The 26,415-nt window shown below is 38.8% G+C and overlaps 2 protein-coding genes across 2 annotated transcripts in view; one reads left to right on the top strand and one right to left on the bottom strand.

Annotated features, from left to right (window-relative positions):
• LOC132700456 (zinc finger SWIM domain-containing protein 8 homolog) overlaps positions 1–15,678 on the bottom strand; it is a 29,650-nt gene extending 13,972 nt beyond the window's left edge. The window contains exons 1-6 of the mRNA XM_060667782.1: positions 15,160–15,678; positions 8,318–8,569; positions 7,458–7,633; positions 5,196–5,713; positions 3,361–4,078; positions 25–535 (exon numbers count right to left, since the gene is read on the bottom strand). Of these exons, the coding sequence (XP_060523765.1) occupies positions 25–535; positions 3,361–4,078; positions 5,196–5,713; positions 7,458–7,633; positions 8,318–8,569; positions 15,160–15,343 (2,359 nt within the window). The 5' untranslated portion in view covers positions 15,344–15,678. The remainder of the gene's footprint in view (positions 1–24; positions 536–3,360; positions 4,079–5,195; positions 5,714–7,457; positions 7,634–8,317; positions 8,570–15,159) is intronic.
• Positions 15,679–16,477: 799 nt separating this feature from the next.
• Positions 16,478–26,374, top strand: LOC132700731 (exocyst complex component 6). The gene is made up of 11 exons (XM_060668240.1): positions 16,478–16,687; positions 16,743–16,908; positions 16,961–17,145; positions 17,198–17,654; positions 17,711–17,878; positions 19,462–19,847; positions 21,005–21,196; positions 23,006–23,237; positions 25,797–25,938; positions 25,992–26,178; positions 26,229–26,374. The coding sequence occupies exons 1-11, from the start codon at positions 16,590–16,592 to the stop codon at positions 26,341–26,343; spliced, it is 2,328 nt and encodes a 775-aa protein (XP_060524223.1). The 5' UTR covers positions 16,478–16,589; the 3' UTR covers positions 26,344–26,374.
• Positions 26,375–26,415: the final 41 nt, after the last annotated feature.

Below are 26,415 nucleotides of genomic sequence, written 5' to 3'. Positions count from 1 at the left end.
AAGGGGGCGGGGCGCATTTCTTACCTAGGATGCAGGCCTCGCGACTGTGTCCGTGGGCGTGCAAGCCCTCCGCCCTCGAGAACAGCACGTCCCAAGGGTCGTCGCCCTTGCGGAAGCCCGCGAACGGGTCCGGATCGGTTTTGGAGTCGCAGTCGTCGCTCCTCGCGCCGCCGTCGCCTTGATTGGCGAAAGCGTCGCCGCCCCCGTCCTTGCCGTTGCTGTAAAAGTAGACGCTGTACTCGTCGCCGGAATTGGGCGAGTCCGACGACGACGCCGACTCGTCCTTCGAGCGCCGCCTCCGCTCATCGTCCGGGTCGGGCGTCGTCCACGGGACGTCGCGCCGCTCCTTCGATGTTCCCGGTATGGGCGTGGCTTGTTGAGGAGTCGCGTCGCCTGGGACGACCTTGTTCTGCCTCGCGGGCGGAGTGTTGCTGTCCCGGCTGCTGCTGCTGCTCGACGAGTCGCTGCCGCCGCCCTCCTGCGAGTCCGAGTCGTTGTAGCGGCTTACTTGCAGCAGGTTTATGTCGTCGTCCACCTTGGAAGCGAATTGAACGACTTAATAACTGTTTGAACAACAAATTTCTACAGAGATGGTCATGGTTTCAAGACGGCAACATAGTTTTTAGCAATAAATATTCTACACTGTAATGACTTCATTGCGGAAGCTTTATCTTATCCTCTGCCATCAAATCGAACGATCGACTTAATTTTTTAAACAGACTTGACATTTTTTCAAAACGCCAACATGGTTTTTGTAATAAATTCTCTACGGACAGTTGTTGTAGCAACTCACTTACAGCAGGTTTATGACGTCTACGTTCGGAAACAACGACCTACTTTATAACTTTTTAAACAAGTGTAAAATAATCTCAAAACGCCAACTTGGTTTTCATAATAAGTTATTTACAGAGACAGTCGTTGAAGCAGCTCAATTGCAGCAAGTTTATAAAGCCAACATTTAAAAAACAACGATCTCCTTAATAATTTTTTAACCAAATTTAAAATTTTCTCAGAACGCCAACATGGTTTCCGTAATAAATTTTCTACAGAAACAGCCGTAGCAGTTCACTTGTAGTAGGGTTATGTCATTATTCACATTGGAATACAACCATCTACTTAATAACTTTTTAAACACATGTAAACCTTTTTCAAAATGCCTACATGGTTTTCATAATAAATTTTCTACAGAGACATAAGCCTTTTCTATTTCAAAACACCAACAAAGTTTTCGTAATTCCTTTACAGAAAATTTTCTACACAAAAAGTCGTTGTAGCAGTGCACTTGCAACAGGTTTATGTTGTCGTCCGCCTTGGAAGCGAATTGATCGACTTAATAACTTTTTAAACAACAAATTTTCTACAGAGACGTTCATCGTTTCAACACGGCAACATGGTTTTTAGCAATAAATTTTCCACAGGCAGTCGTTGTAGCAGGTTTGCGTCGTCCACATTCGAAAACAAAGACCTACTTTATAACTTTTTAAACAAATGTAAAATGATCTCAAAACGCCAACTTGGTTTTCATAATAAATTTTCTACAGAGACAGTCGTTGTAGCAGAATTATGCCGTTCACCTCCGAAAACAACGATCTACTTAATAACGTTTTCACCAAATTTATTTTTTTAAACGCTAACAGGTTTTGCTTAATAAATTTTCTACAGAGACAGTCGTTGTAGTAGCTTACTTGCAGCAAGTTTATGTCGCCCACATTTGAAAACAGCGATCTACTTAATAACATTTAAACCAAATTTTAATTTTTCTCAAAACACCAACATGGTTTCCATAATAAATTCTCTACAGCGATAGGCGTTGTAGCAGGGTCATGTCGTTATTCACCTTGGAACACAACCATCTACTTAATAACTTTTTAAACACATGTAAGGTTTTCTCAAAACGGCTACATGGTTTTCGTAATAAATTTTCTACAGAGACAATCGTTGTAGCAGCTCACGTGTAGCAGAATTATGCCGTCTGCATTCGAAAACATTTTTCTACAAAAATAGTCGTTGTAGCAGTTTACTTGTCGTCGTCCATCTTCCAAGCGAATGAAACACATTTTGAACAAATTTAATATAATTAACTAATCTATTATTTAATAAATTAAAATTTTCTACAGAGACCCTTTGTAGCGTCTCACCAGTAGGTTTGTTCTGCGTGTCATTTTCGGTTTAACAAGTGGTGAATCATGCCGGAAAATTTAGAAACGGACAATCTATCAGCGGTGGTTTCCATAATAAATTTTCTACAGCGACAGGCGTTGTGGCAGAGTCATGTCATTATTCACCTTGGAACACAACCATCTACTTAATAACTTTTTACACAAATGTAATGTTTTCTCAAAACGCCTACATGGTTTTCGTAATAAATTTTCTACAGAGACAATCGTTGTAGCAGCTCACGTGTAGCAGAATTATGCCGTCTGCATTCGAAAACATTTTTCTACAAAAATAGTCGTTGTAGCAGTTCACTTGTCGTCGTCCATCTTCCAAGCGAATGAAACACATTTTGAACAAATTTAATATAATTAACTAATCTATTATTTAATAAATTAAAATTTTCTACAGAGACCCTTTGTAGCGTCTCGCCAGTAGGTCTGTTCTGCGTCCAATTTTCGGTTTAAAAAGTGGTATATACTTACTGAACCTACTAGCTTTCTTCCACAAACACGCCAAAAAAAGTAAACAAAAAACGGACATAATCACAACGATGAACTTGTTGCTATATCGAACCTTTTACACGATTAGTTTTTGGACTTTTTCATAATAAATAAGCCTCTTGTTGCTGTGTCTTTAGTCTATAGCCTTATTATGTATTTATTTGTTTATTTGTTTACATACACTGCTCAACAGGATCAAACCCAATTATAGAGCAGGAGAACACCAGCTACATTTAACATTTAATATAAACACCACCACCCAAATACACTAATATTGCAAAAAAGATGATCCGCAACAAAATGAACATAAGAAAAATACTAATGAAGGAAATTAATCAACTGCGAAGGCAACGAAATTGCAATAAGACTAGTCACAACAGTACGGTTGGAAACGTTGCACATATTATATAAGGGAGAGAACTTCAAGACACTAGTCGTCGCGGTAGGAAGGTAAAACCGCGGAACCATATTATCGAGATGGGTCTATAATTACTGATGACATTCTTGTCTGATTTCTTATGAACTGGGCAAACTCTGGGAGTTTTCCACGACTCAGGAATGCGGCTGTACTGAAGACAGAGATTAAATAATCGCTGAAGTGGCTTGGCGAGTACATAAGCGCAGTGTTATATTATATTCTATCCATTTTCTTTGTATTATAAAGTTTGGAGTAAAATGGACGGAATTGGGAGGGGTCCTTTACCTCGCAAAAGCCTTCGCTGCTGACGCTCGACCTGTTGCCGTCTCGTTCCCCGAGCTGCGAGAGGTGGGGATGGGGCGGGTACTCGACCGGGTTCATACTCATCACGTTGACGTAATCGAAACGATGGTGGGCTCGAAACGGGTGCCGATGGTGACGGTGGTGGGCGTGGTGGTGCGAGTGCGCAGCCGCGTGGAGGGGCTCGCAGTTGAGCACCGCCTTGCTCGAGTTAACCTGCGTCACCTGGGTCTCGCCGCGGCTGCTGTCAGGCCCGTGCCGGAAACAAGTGAACGGACAATGGTACATGGGGTTAATGTCTGAGGTGTAGGTGATGCCGGGCATCGGGTAATCCTCCCAGTCGAGGTAGCACGCTTCGATCGCGGGCCGGAACCCGGTGAAGATCTCGAAGTCCGCTTTCAGCGTGCTGGAATTCTTGTAGTAGCTCGATGTGGACGTGGCGGTCGTGTTGCGGCACTTGGTCACCTTCTCCTTGATCTTATTCTGCCACGTGGTGAACTGGTTATGGAGCATGTCGCGTTCGGAGGGCGCGAGGCCGGGGTTGAGGGCGGCGAGACGCCATAATACGACAACCTCGTCGCACAGCGACGAGCCTGCGTGTTGGGACGCGTGCGTGTTGCTGTTGATGTTGTTGTGTTTGCCGCCGCCGCTGCCCCCGTGACTCGAGCCGCCGCTCAGCAGCGCCACTTTCGTGTTGAACCACCTGCGGTCGCGATTTTTTCCGTCAATACATATGCAAACCCAAAGAATTCATATTCTTAATAATATAGGTTGTCTTAAATATCTTAAAATCGAGTTCAAATATTATAAATATAAAAAAAAAGAATACATTGGAGAGACCGGACGAAAAATATCAACTATGCTCAGTCCACTTCAACGGATTTTAAAGTGTTTAGACTGCAATGGTGAACACTTCGAACACCTAATGCAAAAAATTGGATTCATTTTTATATGGGCAATTTTAATTTTTAAGTAGGCTAAATTCTGACGAAATTTTTCTTGTACATATGGTGTAAATCAGAATTCATTTCAATAAATTTTCTGAATGGTCTATCTATAATGTGGTTGCATTAACTAAGCATTATAAACAAGTTCATTAAAACAACATTAGAATAGTGTTTTCCATGATACATCATTCGAAAGAATACATGATGATATGGTGTTCCATTTAAGAACATACACTTTTCACCATTTTTATATCCCGTAGGCAAATCATTAATTGTGACTAACCCTGTATGATATAGAACTAATTTCGATATTAAGAAGAAAATTATACTACCTCCCCAAGCAACGTTCAAAATTTTAATTTTCTACTCCAGTGACACAGGAATAAAAATTTAATTGTAACTATGTTTTGGTCGAAATGTCTCGAAAACCACTAATTAAAATGTCAATGGCGATGCTACTTTTTTGAATAAGCGGCAACGTCGCAGCGAACAAAATATTTTAGATCGATAGAGCATCGCCTCTTATGAAACTCCCCAAATGCAGTTTACCGTTGGCGGTAAACATATAGCCGTGAAACACACTATACAATATCTCATATTGGAAATGATGCCTTTTTTCAATGTTTTTCAGTTATAATTACAATTTAAATATTTTTTCGAGATAGAGTTGTACAACCAATCAAATGCCACATTTTGACCAAACGTTGCCCTTGAATTCGAAAACTAAGGGTATCGTAAAATTCACAACTCGACGGCCAATGACTTGCATTTTCCTTCGAGGTTCGACATCCATAACGACGGTCAGAGCGAAGCTCTCCGCTTGACTTTTGCCCAGCAAAGAAAAAAACTCTCTCCCCACCACGCCGTCCCTACCAGATGAGTATCTGCTCGCACGCCATGCACTCCTCGGTGATGATCTCGAGCAGCGGAACCGCGTTCCGATCGTTCCGCTTGAACATCTCCCTGACGATACTGAGCAGGTTCCACATGCCTTCGGGTTCGCGCCCGCGCAGTGGTCTCAGCAACGAGGACCATTCGGCGGCGGCAGGCGGCGCCACCGTGCTCAAATAGTTGACGTCGCTGAACACTATGGGGGCAGGCACGCAGAACTTGATCAGGATCTTTTTGATGTTGTCGTGGAGCGTTTTCTCGTCCAAATACCACGACGTTTGGTCGGCCGCCGAAGCGCCCGCGGTTGGATCCGGGGCCCCGCATACCGAATTGATTGCGGAGGGCTGCGAGCCTAGCAGCTCGTCGAGTAACCGCTGCGCAGTCGGCAATATTTGCTGAGGTAGCTCGCTGATCAGGTATTGAGCAAATTTCTGCAGCTGCTCACGGTGCAGCCGGGATAACGATTCCGATACGGGCGCCCTCAGGGTCACCAGGTGGGGCTGCGTTAAAAGGGCACGTTAAAGCAACAGACGCTGAGAAAGTTTTGTGACTTTGCCCCGATCCTTTAACGATTTACTGACTTTTCCAGGTCGCAGAGAACTACGTTAAATTATGAAAATAGAGCCGCTAACATTTTAGAACCCGAATTGGAGTTTAACTTCGTCGGGCCTTCACTTCTTTCGTACTCACTTTTCTTTGTCTTAGTTGCTTAGAATTTTTGTTCGATTTTGTTTCAGTGAAAAAAACGCCATCTTTGCAAAAATTAATAAAACAAAGAGAAAAGAAATTAGATAAGAAATGTAGATGAAAAGTGTTGATGCAAAATTAGTTTTAAAATTAAGCATGGAAATCAATAAAACTGTCCTCCAAAATTTCTTTTTTTTTCATCTTGGATATTCTGCATACTATTCTGAGTAACTTTTTTTTTTGGCTAACTCAAACTCCAAAGACAGAGCTTATATATAAGACAAAAAAAAGAAAAATCACCCCCAATTATAATGACGTTCATTAGCTGCTCAAGATCTCCGAGGACGGAGGGCGTAGGAGCAATGAAAATACACTACTCACATCTATAGGCCATTCATAGCGTATTTTCGCTACTTCTGCGCCCTCCGTCATCCAAAGCCGATTTTGAGATAACAAAATTACTTAACTAGGTGGTTTAGGACACACGTGTGGGATGCACTTGAACAGTTGGGAATCTGAAATTTTGCTACCTCATCTCTTTTCTCTCTTTCAGTGTCTTTGTTTTAGACTGTTGCTTCATTTCTTATAAACACTAGATTTCCAAAACCAACAATTCGATTAGAGAGAAAAAATAGCCTAATAAATTGAATGTATGTGAAATAGAGTACTGGAAAATTCTTTTCAAACTATCAATAAAACGATTTTCCAAAAATTACTCTTACCATCAGAAGATCCGAGAAAATGTATTTGAAAATACCGAAAACATGGATTTCATACTGCCTTTCCTTTGCATTAATTTTTTTAGAAAGATTTGCTTTACTTTGTTTCAATATAAAAAACACCAGCTTTAAAAAAACAATTATAAAAATATAATAATAGACATAGCAATACAAATACATTACTTACACCTATAGGCCATTTACAGTATATATATTTTCTTTACTTTTGCGTCCTCCGTCGTGCAGAGAAGATTTTGAAATAACAAAAAACACAGATTCTTAACCTAGCTACGTCGCTTAGGACACACGTGTTGCGTACAAGTGGCTATTGGGTGATAAAATAACACATACGGTTAACTTTTATCCCCTAATCCCCATTTTAGCTTCTTCCTTTTCTGTCTTTTTTTTTTAATTTGAGTCATTTTTCGCTAGTGCATAAACACAGCCTTTCCAAAAACAATAAATCAAATGGAAAGAAAAAATATACCAAAAATCAAATCAGTGTGTGAAAAAAATTTTAAGCAAAATAGTTTTTTGGTTATTCTAAAATCTGGCATCGCAGAAACCGCATCTCTGCTTCAAATTGACGGTTATTAGCTGTTCAAGATTTCCTTCGAAGGACGGAGGGCGCAGAAGCGACGAAACAGACTACTTACGTCTATGGCAACAAGACGCGCAAGCGTAAGTAGTGTGTTTCGGTCGTTTCTGGGCCCTTCGTCTTCCGGAGGCGACCTTGAAATAACGAAATTACAGATTAGTAACTAATCCAAGTCATGGTTCATGGGAATATGGAATTTTGTAATCTCAGGGAATGTGCGTTAAAAATACTGCGAATTACCCAATGGATTCTGGTTAGACAAACGGCCACGATGTGGGAGCACCAGTAAGCCGTCGACTGGCACGTGCAATTGCACGAGGAGATGCGACGACGATCGAACGTGACCGCCACGTTGTGTGTGGGCGGGTTGCCGGTATTGTACCGTCCCTGCTGTACGCTCGCCGACAGATGAAAACCTAAAAATGGCGGCGCGATTGGTATTGGTATATTCGAAAAATGTCAAACATGTGACTTTTGACCGTATTGGAAAAAGAGTAATAAATATAAATGCGAAATCTGGCATCCTAAATATTAAAGTCAAATTTAGTTTGGTGAATTAAGGACAATTTTACGTTAATTACCAGTCGTAAAGTGGAAATGCATTCCAACATTTAACTTTTTTTAAATTTTGATCAGTTTTTTTATTCATATTTTAGGGTACATTTTAACTTGATTGTTGGATCCTTGTTTGATTATCTAATGACGTAAAAAATAACGTAAAAATGTTTTTTTTCAATTAAATCGCCTATCTGGTGGCAAGGTAAGCAATTCTGGGTCATAGCACGATTTATAGCCTATTTTTTAAAGGACTCCAAGCACTGCGGAATACCACAACTTTTCGAGACTTATCTGGTGAAGTAGGAAACAAAATTAAAAGAAAAAAAATCAAAAATTCTTTCAAAAAGAGTGTCCCGGTCCGTTTTTCCATTACTTACTTTTTTTTAATTGCGATGGAATAAAAAAAAATCCCCGATAATCTAAATAATATTTTTCAAAATCGGTGAATTCAGTAAAATCAATGAGAAATACGTGAAATCTTATGGACGTGTGAAATCTAGTGTACCAATTTCGGATGGTGGTTTGGTCTAACCAAAACTAACCGATTTGTAACGGGTCCTTGACCATGTGGTTACGGTGAAGGTTTTCGCCGCGAGCGAACTCGTCCGCGGACCCGTTCGCCAGACACGAGTAGAGCCGTATGTCCTCTTCGTTGTCCGGGAAGCTCCAAAACGCTATGCGCAGCTGCAACTGTTCCGGTACCGGCGGATACACATGCTCCACCAGCTCGAACGGAATGTGCGACGCGACACACTTCGCGGCCAGTTCCGTCAGCGACGGCACCGTCAGGGGATCTGCAAGTCGAAAGACACCAGGAATGAGGGAAAAATCGATACTTGAATTTTGGCGGACGCGCCGGGCAACTGATATGTCACTTTATCTGCGAATAAAATTTACAAAATCGCCTACCTTTATGAGCAATGTATTTTGCAGGGTGCTCGAAAAATAGACCGAGATATTTTCGAAAAAAAAGTGTTAAAACAAAAACAATATATTTAATATTTTTTGTCCGATTTTGTTCAAATATGGCAACGTCATTTATAAGGACAAATGATCTATTTTGCTTTAACTAGATAAAAATGTTGCACTCCAGTGCCGTCCCCGGGGTTATCTTAAGGAATATTATTGTCACGCCACTGACTTTGTGGCAATTTTTATTATTTACTTCTAATAAGCCACTAAAAGTACAACTCTTTGGACTCCAGCAGTTTTATGAACTTTTTTTTTAATTCTCTGATATAATAAAATTAGTTCGAAAATTTTAATATTAAAGAAAATTACGGCCGTCGGCTTCATTGCATGCATGACGGCGCACCGTTCCTTTTTTGTTCCAATTTAAAACAATATCTCTTGAAAATTGCATTTTCGGATCCATGGTTAGAAAATTTTAAATATCTCTGTCCATTTTTCGAACTCCCAGTATACACTGGCACGGTTAAGAACATTGAAACTTTAGCACGGAATGCTACAAAAAAACAATCGGGAATCGGGAATTGGGCCAAAAAATCATCCGACGAACTAACACGAAATTTATTTATTTACTTTTCGTACGACGAACCCGGGAATTTGTTTATGGCACGGCGTCGTCATTTGCATTTTTTTTTCGGGTCTCCGTTTCATCGGCCGCCATTTAAATTGCAAATCACGACGGACGAGGCGCGTACACAAATACAGGTGCGCGGATATCTATAACCAATGTATCAGACTACCTGGTAAGAGGCTATTAATTTTTTCCAAATACGCACTTAACAGATTTTTCAGTTTCTCCTTTTTTTTCTTCGCTAATGTCAGCTCGTTGGCCTGATTCGGTCAAGTTCGCGGTGACGTCACATTCCAGTAAACAATTCCACTTTAAACTATTTTTATCTCTTTATGAACGCACGCAAAAATATTTTTGCGTTTTTTTTTCTCATTAGACAAAAAAAACTATTTATCGCACTTTTTCAGATCGAAGTCAATCACATTGTGACAGGAAATGAAAATGGGAAGCAATTTTTAAAAAAGCCTATATACAGGTTGTCGAAAAACGCTTCCTTCAGAAGGTTCGCCTCTGTGAAACGGCGGTTTGAAGTGCCGAAATAAAACTGAAACCATAAATATCATTGATTGGATCATAAAAGTTACTGCTCATAAAATAAATTAATTAAAATTATTATTTTTACTAGACCACTTACCAAAACGTCAAAAAACTCCAAAAACTGGATCTTCAAAATTATTATTAGTAACTGCTACTACCACGTTGCTTGCTAACTTGCACTTTTTTTCTATATATTTAATTCATTATTTAATAAGATAATCTCCTATAGTGAAATAGAAGAAAAAACATAAGCTGAATGTGTACGAAATAATGTTAAATAGAAAACTTGCATAGTTTTATCTAAATTTTTGAAATCATAATTTTTTGTATATACAGGGCATTCCATTCATATGGGGTAAATCAATTTTTTTCATTAAAAAATCAGAATGTATTAAGCAAATGAAAAAATCGATCTATATAATTGTTATATTGAAAACAACAAAAATATCGCATTAACTAAGCAGAATATCAAGAGAAAAATCCACAGCAGAAATCCTGATAAAACAACAAAAATATCGCATTAACTAAGCAGAATATCAAGAGAAAAATCCACAGCAGAAATCCTGATAAAACAATTTTTGAAAGGATCGAACATGTCTTTTTATTCTTTTAATGCCATATCGGATAAAATTATTCCATTTGGAAAAATTGGAATTTTACGTTGTTTCTAATTTCATTTCTGTATTTTATTTTTATTCGCGACGTATCAAAAATATCCACAAAATATCCACACAATAAATGACAATAAAAGAATCCATCCAAAATTTATTAAGTAAGGCTACCTTATAGGAATTTTTTTTAATGATTTTAGGAGCTACGAAATGAAAAATATATATAGCCAGTGGGAAATCTTTAATTAAAGTCTAAATATAAAACAATATTTTTCAAAATTTTTCTCTAAGCTCCAAAAAATTTTGATTTTATATTTTTCATAAGAAAATAGAACGAGAACAATTACAAGAAGCTAGAATAAATGTAAATTCATAATTCAATAAAAAAGCTGAAATTTGTACATAAAAAAGGGAGCACTTCATCTCACTACATTATGCCATCTCCGAGAGTGGATCCATAAATAATGAAAATAGTTCACAAACTTCACACAAGTTTTTGCACCATTTAGAAATATATATTTTTAAAATATTTGCTATTTATTTAAAGAAATGGACATTACACATGAAATACATCTAAAATTTTAATGAGAATCCTAAAATTTAATAATATATAGGATGTTCTATTTAAAATAAGAGATGGAACTATGCAATTTTCTGAGTTAAGGGGTAGAGGGACCTTATTTCAGACACTTTGTACAGGGTGTTTTAACAGAAAAAATCTATTGCTGAACTATAGGGCAAAATCCACTTACATGGCAAGGGCTCGATTTTGAAGAAACATTTAAGGTTCAAACCGCATGGCGATATCTTCGCTATCAACCGAGATATGGGGCGTTTTTCGATTTTCAGCCCTTCTGAAAGATTGCCCATAATTTTCAAAAATGGAACAACACATGCAAAATATTTATATAACCATTCAATAAAGAATAAAAGTTATGTCCCTAACTAAACAGCTATATGCATTTCCCAGTAATCCCATATATTTCCGTCTTTTTTCAACACAGCAACAGAGCATAGCCAACTATAATTTACAAATAACATAAGAACTGTAGAAAAAATTGAGTACGTCACTGCATCTGCCTTAAAATTTGCCCTAATCGTGTTTTTATCCGAATCGAAAATTTTCATAAATAAAAAAGTTATAGCAATTTTCAAAATGTCCTAAAAAAAAAGCCCCCTCACCAAAAAACATTTTATGGATTGATCAAAGTTCGTTCACTACAAGAAAGGGTTGCAATAGACAAAATACGCGATATTGGTCTTTAAATAATCCTCGACAAATACACGAAATAAAAACGCAGGGGTACCAATCAAATAATGTATGGTGTGGTGTCATAGGTGGGCATATTTTGGGTCCAACATTTATAGATCAAGAGATAACTGAAGATCATTATTTGCAACTCTCGGAGCACCAAATATAACAATATATAAAAGATTTACCCCTAAATATCTCAGCGCTGATTATATGACAGCCAGGCAGTGCCCCTCTTCACAATAGTGTGCAAGTTAAAAAAAATTATCCCAGGGTTTGGATACGGAACGGCGGAATTATGGATTGGACAGCCAACATCCCCGGCTTAACTTTAATGGATTTTTCCTTTTGGGGATACATAAAAAATGCCGTGCACAGAACTCCTTGTAATATAATGTCTTGGAACTTTGAGTTAGAGAGAGTTAAGAGACAATTAGAGTGTATGGGAAATGTGTTTAGAAAAAAGGTGGCCACATACAGGAGTATTTAGAATAGTTACAAGATTTTTTTATTTTAGTGTTTTGTCATATTCAATGGACTAAAATATTAAGTGTATCAGTTAGTAGTCACTTTCTTATATCTATGAACAGACTTTACCTTAGAACGTTTGAGAAATAATTTAAAAAAAAAAGATTTTTATTGCCCCTTTACAGGACCGTACCGTCCGAAAGGACGCATATTAACCAAAGTCACGTTAGTTTCGTAAAATTCTATTGGCGGACCGTTTTTCGAAACACCCAGTATAATAACGGGCGCGATACAATATCGCGAATAGGAGACTAGAGACGTGCGAACGACAAAGGGCCGTACTCGACCTATCCCGGCCCTGGTCGGGTCCATCGCGAGCGGCAGCGAAGGACAGACGTTACCTGAGGCTAGACACCCTTTCACGGGGCTAATGCACCTTGCAATAACACGATTAGCATCACCAGGCGATCGGTCTCAGCGGCCGAGTCGATGTTTTTCGGCATCGCGATTTTTTTTTTATTATTATTATTACTTCGTCTTTATTCGTAGGCCTTTCTTCTTTCTTTTTCGCTTGGCGATTTGATAATTTCGCCATAAAACCGTTTTCAATCGTTAATACACAAAATGGACGTTATAATTTAAAGATATCATTCTTAAAATAAAAATACAAACATAACAAACCCAAAGACGGAAGCCATTGTTTTTTTTTAGTTTTTTGTGCAACGGTTATAAATCATTATTGAACTTAGTGGTCTTATAATGATTGTCAAGGATCCCGAGAGTGGCAAGTAAACGGACAGGTGTAGTTGACCTACCTGTGCCTTACTGTTTTAGTAGCACACTTTTAAAATGAGGAACGTTGGTGCAAGAGGGAAAGAAGACAGCGGATTTGTGAAGGATGTGGGAAACAACAATTATAGTTCAAAATTTATAAATGAAGTTGTATCGTAAATAATAGCTTTCATTTGGTTGACCTCCGAAAATTCAAACTTTAATTTTTATTGGATTTGTTGGAATTTGTTTAATTTAAAATATCCAAAAAAAAATCCGTACAAGAGAGTAAAATTAGGAGAAAATGTATAGAAACAGAGCTCATAAAAATTTTCGTTTGCCAAGAAGGCAGAAAGCGGACTTGTCCACCACCTAAGATATTTTAATCGAACCCAGTACTTCAAACTCAAGAAATATTACATATTAAAAAAATGTAGAGGTCAAGGTTCTGTAGGAGTACAAATAAACTTGGCAAAATAAGTGTCGAAGCAAATCAATTCAGTGTATAAACATTAGTTTATGCTTTAATACAGCTTCTGGGACTAGTAATTCAAGCGGTACAGAACTGAAGGAAGTTTTACAGAAACAAAATAAAAAGACGTAAACCATTCGTTCATGGTGAAAAAAATCAGAGGCCATCAAGGCAGATTGTTCAATTGTGCTTTCATAAGTCGTTCAGTCATAGTGGATATACTAATTCTTATCAAGAAGATTAAAATCGAACATGCCACGTGACGTCACCACACACTCTGTGTCCCAAAAATAAAAGAAATTTATAAGCTAACCAAACAAGGTAACAAATTTGAATAAATAAATCTATAAAACAAAAAAAAAACAGAAACAAACAATTAAAAAAAAACATTAAACATGGTGATACTGTAATATATTTTCAATATATCGTCCATCCTCTGAAATACACAATGTATAGTGCGTCACAATCCTGGAAACCGCATTTCTAACCGCATCACTACTATTGAATGCAAAATTCTCTTGTCTAATTTTTTAGGTTCGAATTTTTTTAAACCTCGAACATCTCAAAAAGTAAAAGTTAAATACAAGATAAAACAAGATAAAAACTTACCTTATTTTTTGTCTTAGAATTGATATCTGAATAAAAATATAGTGTGTTTCATTTATAAATCTTAAGATTTTGTTAATTGAATTCGCCAAAACGGCACCACCTATTTGGGACACCCTGTATAAGCTGAGAGGCATCTGTCAAAACTGATTGAGTAGTGTATCAACCCTTAATCTGTGATTAAATTTTCGTTGCAATCAGTCGCGTCACAACACAATTTTATATGTGGCAACGATTCCAAAAATGTCGAAATATATAGGGTATTCCATTTAAAATAACATAAAGTTGATGTCGGGGGCGACACTTTTGGGACACCCTGTGTCAACAAAATTAAAATATTTTATTTATTTTTTTCGTATCTTCAATGGTTTTCAGACACTTTTGGGACACCCTGTGTCAACAAAATAATATTTTTAATTTTTTTTCGTATCTCCTATGGATTTTCAGACGGTATAGTGGATCATTTTATTTGGCTCACGGTGTACATTGAATTACTCCCTCACACTCCTGGTTTTGAAGGTTATGATAAAAAATAGCTTTTTTTTCGGAATTTCATTTGGAAAGGAAGCGTTTATATGAGAAACTAGGGCTTATTTTCAATGCAGAAATTTGGTACGTTCACATCGCACCTTGTAGAAGAAGCATTTTTGAGAACCCAAATCGTTTTAATAATTGTTGGATGAGTACACGCGCCACTGCCACCAAACAACTTCCACGCCGCAAATCAATTGTCCGGGGGGCCAAAACGCGTTTGACAGGTAAGGCGCATGTTTAGATTAGACACCATTCGTGAAAACAAAACAAAAGAAATCATTAAAGCATTAGGCGCGAATTTGACGTCCTCGGACGCAACAATTGGTGTCGAGAAAAAAGACGCGTCGCATTTTTGACCCAAATTCGGTCAAGTAAACACGATGACAAAAAAAAACACACGCGCGTTCGGAAGGAAAACAAAAACCCCGCGATCGTCGAAAAAAGAGAGAAGTTGAAGTCGACGACGGTACGACCGACCGCGTACGAGCGTAAAACAGATGATGTCCATATGATATCGTCCGATGTCGTTCGGTGGCAATGACATCGGTGCAAAAAAAAACAGTTCCCGTGAATCGGACCGCGCTTCAATTTACCTTCGGCGGTTCTCTTGCCGCTCCCGAAGAACGACGCCGTGCTCGTCGACGGTTTCTTCCATCCTCGCCAATTGTTGCAAACACTTTCGGGCTCGGAGCTCCAGCTACACATGGAGTCCTCCTCGAACCTGTCCGAATCCTCGAAACTGAACCGATCGCCGCCCCGTACGTCCCAGTCGATCATCTCGTCGATGTCGACTGGGGCATTCCCGTTGCCAGCCAGTCTTCGAAACAAAGAACCGAACGGTAAAGGCGAAATTTCGAAGGGCCAGTGCCCTATTTACGCCGACATGACGGTCGCCGCGTCTGCCCGATATCCCAGTCAGTTCGTCGCCGCCACCGTTTCACTCAGAACGACCGCCGAACACGGAAATTTCGAATAATTCACTACCTCCCCCATTAACGACAACAAATATGGCGTCGCACCCGTCTCCTAGGGCGAATTGCTGCACCGTAGCAGCGAGCTCTGCCGTCCGTCCCGTGCAGCGCTGTAGTCGTTCGATGTCTTTTTACCGATTTTTTTTTATTTGTTGACGTTTGCCGTCACGCAGAGGTGCGCATGTGGTCAGTGTCGCCAATACTCCCTGAATATTTAAGAAATGAGCTAGATCTAGAAGGCAGTTTACGTGAAATTTTAACTGCGGTTGCCAAATGTCATCCCGGCGCACAGTGTTACCAACCAGGAAATTATACAAATAAGCAAAGCTGCGATTATATGAAACAGCCCCTACCAAAAATTCCAGCATCTCAAACATTTTCGCACTGATTTCGAAATATGCACTAATAAAACTTACATCCACACACACATCCAACAAATTTTCTGCGATGTCAGTGCACTAGCGAAAATTTAAAGCATTAAAAAAACAACGGGTTTTTTAGTGGCATTGTTTTATTTAATTATTGTAACAATGTCAGAGCTATATCAAAATTATATTTATTTTGATGCTTTAAAATAAAAAATAAAATCTATAGTTCTCTAAATAATAAAAACAAATTTAAATTAACCAAAAATAACCTTAAACTGAATGAATTTAAAAAATACCACTCCGAAACAACAAAAATATGTCTTTAGCTTTTTTAATGATGGCCTGATCATTAAAAAATATGTGGGGATCGACAATAAATTGTGAACGAGAAAGAACTAAGAAATGATAATTCAGTAATTGGCAACAACGGGTTAAAAATTCAGTAAAGAATCATTGCTGCACCAACTACCAATTTCAGTATCTATGACCCATCCACCAAATACGTAAACCTGTATGATTACCGTTAGAGCATTGCGTTGCAAGGATCAAAGCGCTTGGTTTGTTCCATTATAATTTTATTAGATGTTGGGAACACTTATTGGCAAATTTTGAGGTTACGTTACGTTGTGTTTGTCAATTTTTAAATCCGCTTTAAATGTAACGAAAGCGAGAAAGACCAGCGAGATGGAGTATTCGTCGGACACCAGCAATTTGGACGCCCAGCTGGATTTATATTTGCAAGAAATCGAGGGCGTAGACGAATATTGGGGTCCCACGTTCAGGTAGTTACCGAAATATTAGTAAATAACGTCGCGCGCAAGATTTTCCTCGCATCAGGGCGATCTTCGATAACAACCAACATGCGGAATTCAAGCAAAAGTTAGAGGAACGCATCAAGCACCACGACAAAGACATCGAGAGACTTTGCAATGTTTATTACCAAGGGTTCATTGACTCGGTCAGAGAGCTCCTGGTGGTGAAATATCAGTCTAAAAACTTAAACGTCAGTGCCTCCATATGGTTCGTCGGGATTTTGAAGCGTGATCGTTTTACAGGAACAAGTGGTAAGCTTAGACAAGGAGCTGCACACTTCTTCGCAGGCGATTTGTAAGTCGGGCGCCGAATTGCTGAAAGCGAGGAAGGTTCAAAGCAACATCGCGACGGTCGTGAGTCAACTGAATCTGTGTTTGCCGGTGTTTGTTACCTACTCCAAGTTGCAAAAACAAATTTCGGAAAAAAGGTAGGGAACAATGTTTACTTTTTGGATGGTGTCTGGTAGTTCCATGGCGTAGGTATTACCCCGCTCTGAAAACTCTGGAAGAGCTCGAGCATCTGCATTTGCCTCACGTGGCGAACTATCGGTTTTCGAATCAGCTCAGAGCGAAAATTCCCAAATACCGGGAGAAAATAGAGACGGCTTCGATGTCGGACTTGAAAGATTTTCTCGAAAATATCAGGAAATTTTCGCCCAAAATCGGCGAGGTAGCCATGAGGCACACCACCGAGCAGCTGGCTAGCGATCCGACCGTCATTGGTAGAAAGAAAAAGAGAAATTTGAGGCAACCCTCGGAATCGGGGGACCATTTCTCTGAAGACGACCTCAGTCCTCAGGAGTTGATAGATTTCTCCCCAATATACCGGGGGTTGCATATTGCTCACGTCCTCGGCAAAGTGGCGACATTCGAGACGTATTACAGGGCAGAGAGGACCAAACAAGCGCGCCTCGTTTTGCAGCCTCCCACCAATATGGTATTGGTTTTGGGTGTGTTTCGCGGGTTTTCGGATTTATTTGACAATATTTCCAGCACGAATCCGAGGAAAGTTACAGAAATTACATATATTCGGTTTTGGGTTTCTTTATTCTCGAAGATCACGTCCTAAACACCGGGGGAGGGCTGATAACGAAAGCGTTTCTGGAAGACATGTGGACCATGGCCTTATCCAAAGTAACCACGGCGTTACAAACTCATTCGGTAAGAGCTGCTTCTAAGGGAGACCCGCCAAATTCGTGTTAAAAAAAAAACTACAATATTTATGGCCATTTTATGCTAAAATAAAACAGATAGGTACAGTAAGGTCTTAGTGTCGTTTTGATTATTCCACCTCTCAGGATATTTCAAATAAAAAGGAAAAAATTGTGTGACGCCTGAGTCGAATTTTGTAAAAAATTGGCTTTCACATTTTTCATTTGCTAATTTGAATTAAATCATAATTACTTGGCTTTGTTGCATGCGACAATTCTATAGCATCCCCATCCCATTGCCTATGACAAGATTATTTATATCTTGGTCGTCTTCATGCTCTTGTTGATCCATATCCCTACAAAAACTTATTATTTAACTTAAATATTATAATACTTACCCATACTCAGAACATTTATAGCCTGTTTGAAGGTTTTTTTAACATACAACTTTGGTGCTGGATGGTAAGAACATCATTTCCATATTTTCTATAGTGTTTTCACTTTATTGTCCTTACAAGTTCTTACTCTGGGTTGAAAATAATAAACAAAATCAACCAATTTGTTTGCTTATTGATGTTTTTGAATGTTCCATAACCAACATCAGCTTTAGCTTTAATATTTCCGGCGGCTTTGCATGTAAGTTTCATATTGCGGAGTTTAGTCCACGCCTCAACTAACCGAAGGTTCAGATTCTTTACTAGGGTTCTTGCGTGCTGGACCATTAAATACACCAAGGGCTGTTTCCAGCACCAACATCAAACTGATGGTTATGTAAATTGTTGATGTAGATCCTCAATTCACCGGTGCAACAAATCTCCATCGCTTCTATGAGTTAAGTTCGTCTTTTAGCCACAATCTTGATATGTTGAATAAATCGATCTTTCATTTATTCATTTGATAAACCCGTGTTATGTCCACACAATTGTAATGTCCACCCACACCTTCTCGGAATCCCAGACATAATTGTTGTATAATCGCCCCGATATATTGGTTGTAGCCAAGTAAAATAACGTACGTACTAAAAGAGCTTTATTTCTTCCCGTCTTGTACACACATAAAACGTTTGCCATCTTGTTCGATTCGAACGCCCCATAGAAACTGAAACTTTATACCCGTAACATAACCCTGAAAAACGGCCTTAGATGGCGCCACTGATAAAAAAATAAGGAGTAACATTAATTATTAATTTTCTTGTTTACAGAGCCGTAAAACTTTCTCAACTCACTGGAATTGTTGTCTCCATTGCAAAACACACTTTGCCACAACCTCCCAAAGGAAATGAGTCCGAAAGCAACGCCACACTTGCCACTGTGGTCGATCCTTAGTTTCAAAACATCACTGACCACATATCAAACGTTCTTAAAAAATATGTTAAGTGCTGAACTCTTCCTAAGAAAATTTGAAACTTCACTAAACCGCATAAGTCGAGAGCTTATTTCACCTTTTTGGCCGTTTTTTGTAATAAAAAGTTACCGATTCAGCGATGGAACCAATTTTATCCCCATAAAACACGTTCCATCGCCTCAGTTGTCGGGTTTCCTTCTCTGAAATCATCAGTATGCAACGAGCAAACCCAGAATTACGTAATTCTAGGCGTACTGCACGGACGCCACATTGATCCTGAGGATAAAAGATCTCATTATGCTTTTCTGCACGACGCTGCGTAACTACGGTTATTCGGTGAAACCCCTATGGGAACTGATGAGGGAGTTGAGGGACCATTACACCGAGGTGCTGATGCAACGCTGGGTTCAGGTATTCAGGGAGATTTTGTCCAAGGAGGACTTTCAGCCGATCAAAATCGATGACCAGGAGCAGTTCGAACAGATCCTGCTATCGTTCCCGTGGGAGGGAGACTTGCCGGACGACGTGCGCTTTCCCTATTGCTTCCCGTTTTCCAGCATGGTGCCGAAAGTATACCAACAGGTCAAGGAATTCATATACGCGTGCCTCAAATTCTCAGAGGATTTGAATTTGAGGTTAGTTTTTTTTTTTTTCGTTATTGACAAACCGCATATTATACAAAGCTTACGCGCAAAATTGTCATCTAATTTCGGATTGACGGTCTGCAAAACAGACCAAAACCAGCATGGACCTTCAAGGCCTGTTTCGAAACTTGTGGTTTTTGGTAAATTCGTCAGGAAGTTGTCTTAAAGTCAACTCTGGATGTGGATAATAACTAGTCCTTCAATAAATTATTTATTTTTACTATATATTATCATACAGTTTATAATGTGCAGGTTTCACTTTACTTAAACTGACCCGTGAAAAATGGTTCACTATAACAACACATAACCTCAAAATACTGGCAGTTTGTCAAACTGACGTCGATAAAGACGATGGATATATTCAGCGTGCGCAACTATTCTAAATAATCGTGATAGTTTTGACTCAAAAATAAAAAGGTTCGGTGTCTTTGATGAAAACAACCGTTTTTCAGTTTCAGTGCTAATTTTGATTTAAAAATAAATGAGGTCGTAATTGAAGGACTATGGGAAGACGCCGTTTTTTTTAACTGCGGCATTCCCATTCACGTTTTTTCGTCAATTTTTGAATGAGAAACAACGTTTTTCCGTGTTAACCTCTCCTTACTAAAGTTTCAACGTAGGCGTTGTTTTCAGTAGTAATACGCAATTGAGGATTATGTAAAGTCCCTTAAGTTAAATTAAATGGAGCTGTGTCTGGAACCTAATTGGAAGGTTTATCACTAACTAATATTTCTTACAAGACTGTGATCGTAATGCATGCAAAGTGCTCTTCTGCATCTTAAAATTTTACCCAACACAGACTTAATCCGACCTTTTGATGCAACATCGACAAACTAGGTCGTTACTAACCACCATAACCCACTAACTTGTGCTTTCCGCTATTTTCTTTCTGAACAAGAATATTCACTAACCTAACTCCTTTTACTATGAAAATTTAATAGCATCTGGACATATTTTGAGAAAATTCCGTAAAAATGCCGCATCCAAACTTATCGCGGCCATGTTGGTATGTTGAATGCCGCGATCTGATTGGTTAAAAGCGACATTTTTAAATCTTGCGCGTCAGTTCCTGTATTATCGACACAGTAGCTTCATGGGACAACCTAAAACCATGCAACCTCGTAATCAAACAAAGTAAGCGTTTTTAGCCAGGTCGAAGTGGATGAGATGATTCGTAAATCGATGAACCTGCTGCTGACCCGGACGTTTAGCGGCTGCCTGTCGTCGACGTTCCGTAGTCCGAACGTAAACTTGCAAAAAATATGCCAGATTATCATCGACACGGGCTATTTGGAGGACGCGAACGTGTATTTGGACCAATTCATTTCGAATATCACCGGGTAAGACGCTGCGTTTTCGTGAAAGGTCATGGAACACTACAAATGGTCGAATGTTCAAATTGTCGAAAATCCCTAACGGCGTTCGGTCCCGTTTCGGAAAGTCTCGGTGAGTCTCGTTTCGCGAGAGATCGGATGTAGCAGACGGTCGAATAGAAAAGGATAAATAGATGTTTCTTTGAATGACGTGATTTTTATATCGAAATCGAAAGACTTTGTAATGTGACAGTCGATAATACATATAGGTATAATCGGAATACGAATTAGCTATCAATTATTTCCAAAAAAATAAGCTTAATTTTATCGAAGGATACTACAATCCGCATTCAAAAGAATATTTTTTATTAACCCGTGACTACCCTTCTGAATATTTTATCGTCATTATCGCCCTCTATTTATTACAGCCACCGGCTAACGTAAAAGTTGACGCCTATCAAATCAAATTCAAAATTTTATGAATGACAACTTCATCGTTTGAACAAGCACCTTACTAAAGTAGTTTTGACTTTTTCTCTATCTCAAATCTAAAACTTACTTACCACCCCACGTGTATAGAATTTTTCAAGGAAACTTCCACGGGCTACTGTAATACTACATACAAATCTTCTGGTTTCGTCCTGTATCGTTTGTTTATAAATAAAACTGGCTGACGTTTGGCCAATCATCCTGTTGGCTTCTTCAGAGCTTAAGCTGAAGCTGATGATTGGTTAAACTTAACCGACGTAAGACGAATTCAAAAGATTTGTAAATATCACTCTGTATATATTAGATGAAAGGCAAAACTTTTTAACATTTCTTGGGGAAACACACAAAAGAATTTCTCATAGCCACACGAGAATCACATAAAAATGTACTTATGGTGATACAAAAATAATTGTTGCATTGGTATAGCAGAGCATATTTGTACTGATTGTTCTCTTTTCTGCTAATTTGCTGATCCCAGAAAAAATATTTGATGAACTGAAAGTCATAAAATTTGCCCGATATCACGAATGAGTTGATTCCTTTAATACAGGGCTTGAAGGAAAAGAGGCTTATGCCAAGCTTTTGTGCCAAACTGTATAACGAAACTAATATCTAGATCACTCGCTGGCTCCCAGAACTCTAAAGTCTTCCAATTCTACAGGTATATTCGATGGCCTCCACCTCTGTATAGTATCATACTGAGTTGAAGGAAGTAAGGCATTTCTAAAATTACATTAACATAATTAAAATTTATTAATACTCATATAGTTTAAGTCGAACAGTGTAATGTACTATACATTTTTGCAAATATTTTTAATACTAATAACTTCTTTACCATGTCGCAAGTTTACTGGGTATATTCTTTCGACCTCCTTTCTCTCTTATACAAGGTTGCAACTCCTGTCTATAAAATACGACGTTTTTGCACCAAACATGCAAAATGCCCTGTGAGCTACTACAAAATATTGAATCAATTTTAACTCATTCCGTTACACCTTCTGCGTGAATAATACATAAAGTCGTCGTAAAAAACTATTTTTTAATGGGCTCTGTTTCTGTTCTGCATTACTCTATGAATTTACTACTCAAAATTAACTGAATTCCTGTTTAAAAAAGTAATAAAATGTTAACTTAGTAAGATAAATCATTTTAAATAAGTTTCAAATTTAATATTCCTGTTAAAATCGCTGGCTCGACTCTAAACATCTGTCATTCGACAACGCATACGTCACGTCTCAGCTGTTGACGGATCGGCTGTTACAAACCACCCCCCACCCGAACCCGAGCGCCGTTCGGGATTTTCGAAAATTTGATACCATCTCCTCAAACTCTCTCCTCGAACGTTAGCGAGGAAAGCCGAAGCGTGACGACCGGCCAAGGTCAACACGCGATGTTCAAAACCGCGAGGGAGGACGCAGTCCGCCAAATCTGCGAGAAGCTCAAGCAGAAACTGGACGAGTTTCTGGAGCTGGAAAGTTACGATTGGGTGCTGGTCGAGCCGAAGGGACACGCCTCCAGTTTTATATCGGACATGATCGCGTACTTGCAGACGACTTTCCAGAGTTTCACCACCTTGCCGGTAGGTTATATAGTCATTCGCTTGGGAAAGTACCGCAATTCGACCGCCATATTTTCGGCGATGATTGGGCAAAACGAGGGGACGTCGAATCTGGGCGAAATAATGGGCCATATCAAAAAATAACTATTTTTAATTAATTGTACCATAAAACTCGCACATTTGTATTTTAATATAGTTATCTTACTTCAGTTCCGCTAGAGGGAGCTAGTGCCACTATCGAATTTCCCGCGTTCTTTAACGACCAAAACCGGCACATAACCCAGTGTGTCGCCGCAGAGTACATAATGATGGTAAAAAACGCGAAGAAACGGGAACTCCTTATAAAATCGTAGAGATGGGTTACGATGATTTTTTGATTTTGAAAAACTAGTAACTCGAAACTTCTTTTTACATTCATTGGAACAGTTCAGGCGATATTGCCAAATAAATCCCGGGTGCGTTGTCAAAGTAGAAAAAGATGCTCCTGACACATTTTTCTATAAAATAGATTGTAGTGTTTTAGTGAAACTGGTTACAGAAACATAAGCATTCTTTTTTAGAGTTTTGAACTTTTGAACATACGCCTCTTCAAGTTCAAGTTCCTTCTTCCATTTTCTTCTGCTATAGGCTGTTTGCATTCAATTTCGGCTGTTTTAATTTTAAATCATCCGTCCATCTTATTGAAGGTCTTCGACATTCGTATGGTCTCTAAACCACGAGTGATTTTTACATTTTACATTTCATTCTTAGGGGTTTGTGCACTACGTCGTCTTATCTTTAAGAGATATTCCCAGCGTTGCCCTTTCCATTGCATGTTGCGTGACTCTTAGAATGTTCTCTGAATATTCTTTGTGATGGTCCATGTTTGTGCTGCGCATTAGCAAGATACAAGCGTCAAAAACCTTAGTTCTTAGAAGTAGTCGAATTTGTTGGTTCTGCAGTATATAGCTTAGTTTTGAGAAGGCTGCCGAAGCTAGTGTTTGCCTTCTTTATATTCCGTTTGGATATATTTCTATTAAGAACGATTTTTTTGTTTATATATAATATGTATATATTCGGTGGCTCTATTTCCTTCGAAAATCGGTGAAATCGAATTTTTCGAAAGTATCTGCGCTCGTATAAAAATTTTATATATCGGTAACGGTAAGTCCTACGGGATCGCCGTTGGTACAGAATTGATCAAAGTCGAAAAAAAATTTTTTTTGTCTGTCCGTTCTCGTATTTTGGTTTTTCCTGAATAACTTTCGAACCGTTGGAGCTACAAAATTGAAATTTACCTTCTTTTTAACCCTCCACGAGGCACATAAGCTCATAAGAAATGGCCCTGATCCGACGCCGGTATCCATCTTTTTTCGCGATTTTCGACTGTTTTTTGAACTTTTTTGGACACGATAAGTGTCCGAAATTTGAAGCAATCGACTTCATATTTGGTACATATATGCAGCTTTGCCCCGGGACGGAACCTGTTGAAAATGGGAGGGCTGAGGGGTCAGGAAGTATTTAAAAAAAATAAAAATCGCGTGTGCAGGTGTCTACAAAAAAGACCATTTTTCAAAAACCGTTTGCAAGACCGGAAAAATTCGTGAACCAGAAGACGCAGAGGAAACGACCCCATAAACTTTTATTCTTGACAATTTTTCAAAAATATACGGGGTGCGCCGCCAAATAAAAAAAAAAAACCTGAAAAATGGGTCCTCCTATTATTGAAAATTGGCAATAATTTCAAATCTGTGTTTTAGATGTCAGTTTCTTTTACATGACGATATAGCCCATATAGTCAGCTTAAACTTTTGTATTTACGGTTTTTAAGTATTGTACAGGGTGTTCGCGATATTCCGTGCAATATTAAAAAACATAATAAATACTCCAACGTTGCAGCTACCGACTTCATTCTTGGGAGAGAAGTTGAACTCTGGACCCGCATTTAGACTCTTTAAATTGGGAACAATGACATAACGCGAAGTATATTTTTTTAATTTTTGAATTTTTTTTGTGGTTATTTTGGCATCCAAAAAAACAGCTTTTCCTCCAAAGCGATTCATCCGATCGGAAAAATTTTACATCCGTAACACGTGCGAGACCCGGCGCTATAATTTTTGTTTTACGCATTTTTTCGATTATATACAAGGTGTTTTAGTTATAGACAAAAATCTAAAAGCCCTGAAAATTGTTCTTATGTTCTTATATGTTAGAAAATTGATAGTTTTCTTTTATACGTCACTTGGAAAAAAACTTGGCTGCTAACCCTACACTTCGTTTTTTTGTTTACTTTGTTATCTCTAAAAAAACTTAAAATATCGAGATAAATTGAACGCACGAGTTTTATGTCCCAAACTGCAGACGAAGCCCAAAGCTAAGCGAAGATACCGCATCGCTGACACCGCATTAAAAGCCTATTTATTCGATTGTAATATTGGAACTCAACATCTAGTAACATTTTGTCAGTGAATCTAGTGACTTTAGCCATGTTTGAGCCAATTTTGGTTAGTCTTTTCTGTCTGTAAGGTTCAACACCTTACGTATTGCGGTACTTACCCAATCTAGTGACTTTAGGCGGTGTTTACGGGAAATTCGTTGTAGCCGGAAGTGGCGCAGGTGGCGTGCAAGGCCGCCTGCGAGCACATCGCCAGGTCGATGTTCGCGTTAATGATGAACAATGAAACCAAACAGGTTTCCATGGGCGCCTTGAATCAGTTTAATTTGGACCTCCTTCAGTGCGAACGTAGGGAATAGTTGAAAAGCGTCTTTAGAAAAAAAATTAAGCGGTGTTTTTAGAGTTTGCCGCTTCCGAACCTGTCAAGGGCTTGCAGCAGGACGAGTTGCTCTCGTATTTCAGCAAGCTGCGGGAAATCTTAGACTTGCTAATTTCGTGGGACTGGCCCGCTTACTTTCACGATTACGGCCAAGAGACGAGCAAGTATAAAAAGGTCCATCCGGAGACCGCCATCGTTCTACTAGAAAAGTAAACGGCCCCCCCGCAGTAACGGCCAAGCGTTTAAACTCTGTTTTTAGGTTGAAGGAAGGCGATAAGAAGAACATGTTTACCGTTTTGAAGAAGAACGAGCGGGACAAAAAGAAGCTGCTCGAGACCGTATTAAAACAACTCAAACAATTGTCTATTAAATGAAACTAACTAAGTAAAAATATAAATAAAATTAGTTCTACTGCGTTTCACTAAATCATCCGTTTAAAGTAATCC

The sequence above is a fragment of the Cylas formicarius genome, unplaced genomic scaffold (assembly GCF_029955315.1).
Source record: "Cylas formicarius isolate icCylForm1 unplaced genomic scaffold, icCylForm1.1 PGA_scaffold_4__25_contigs__length_36172078, whole genome shotgun sequence".
Taxonomy (NCBI): Eukaryota; Metazoa; Arthropoda; class Insecta; order Coleoptera; family Brentidae; genus Cylas; species Cylas formicarius.
Note: the sequence above shows the minus strand (reverse complement) of the source record. Positions and strands in the feature narration are given on the sequence as shown.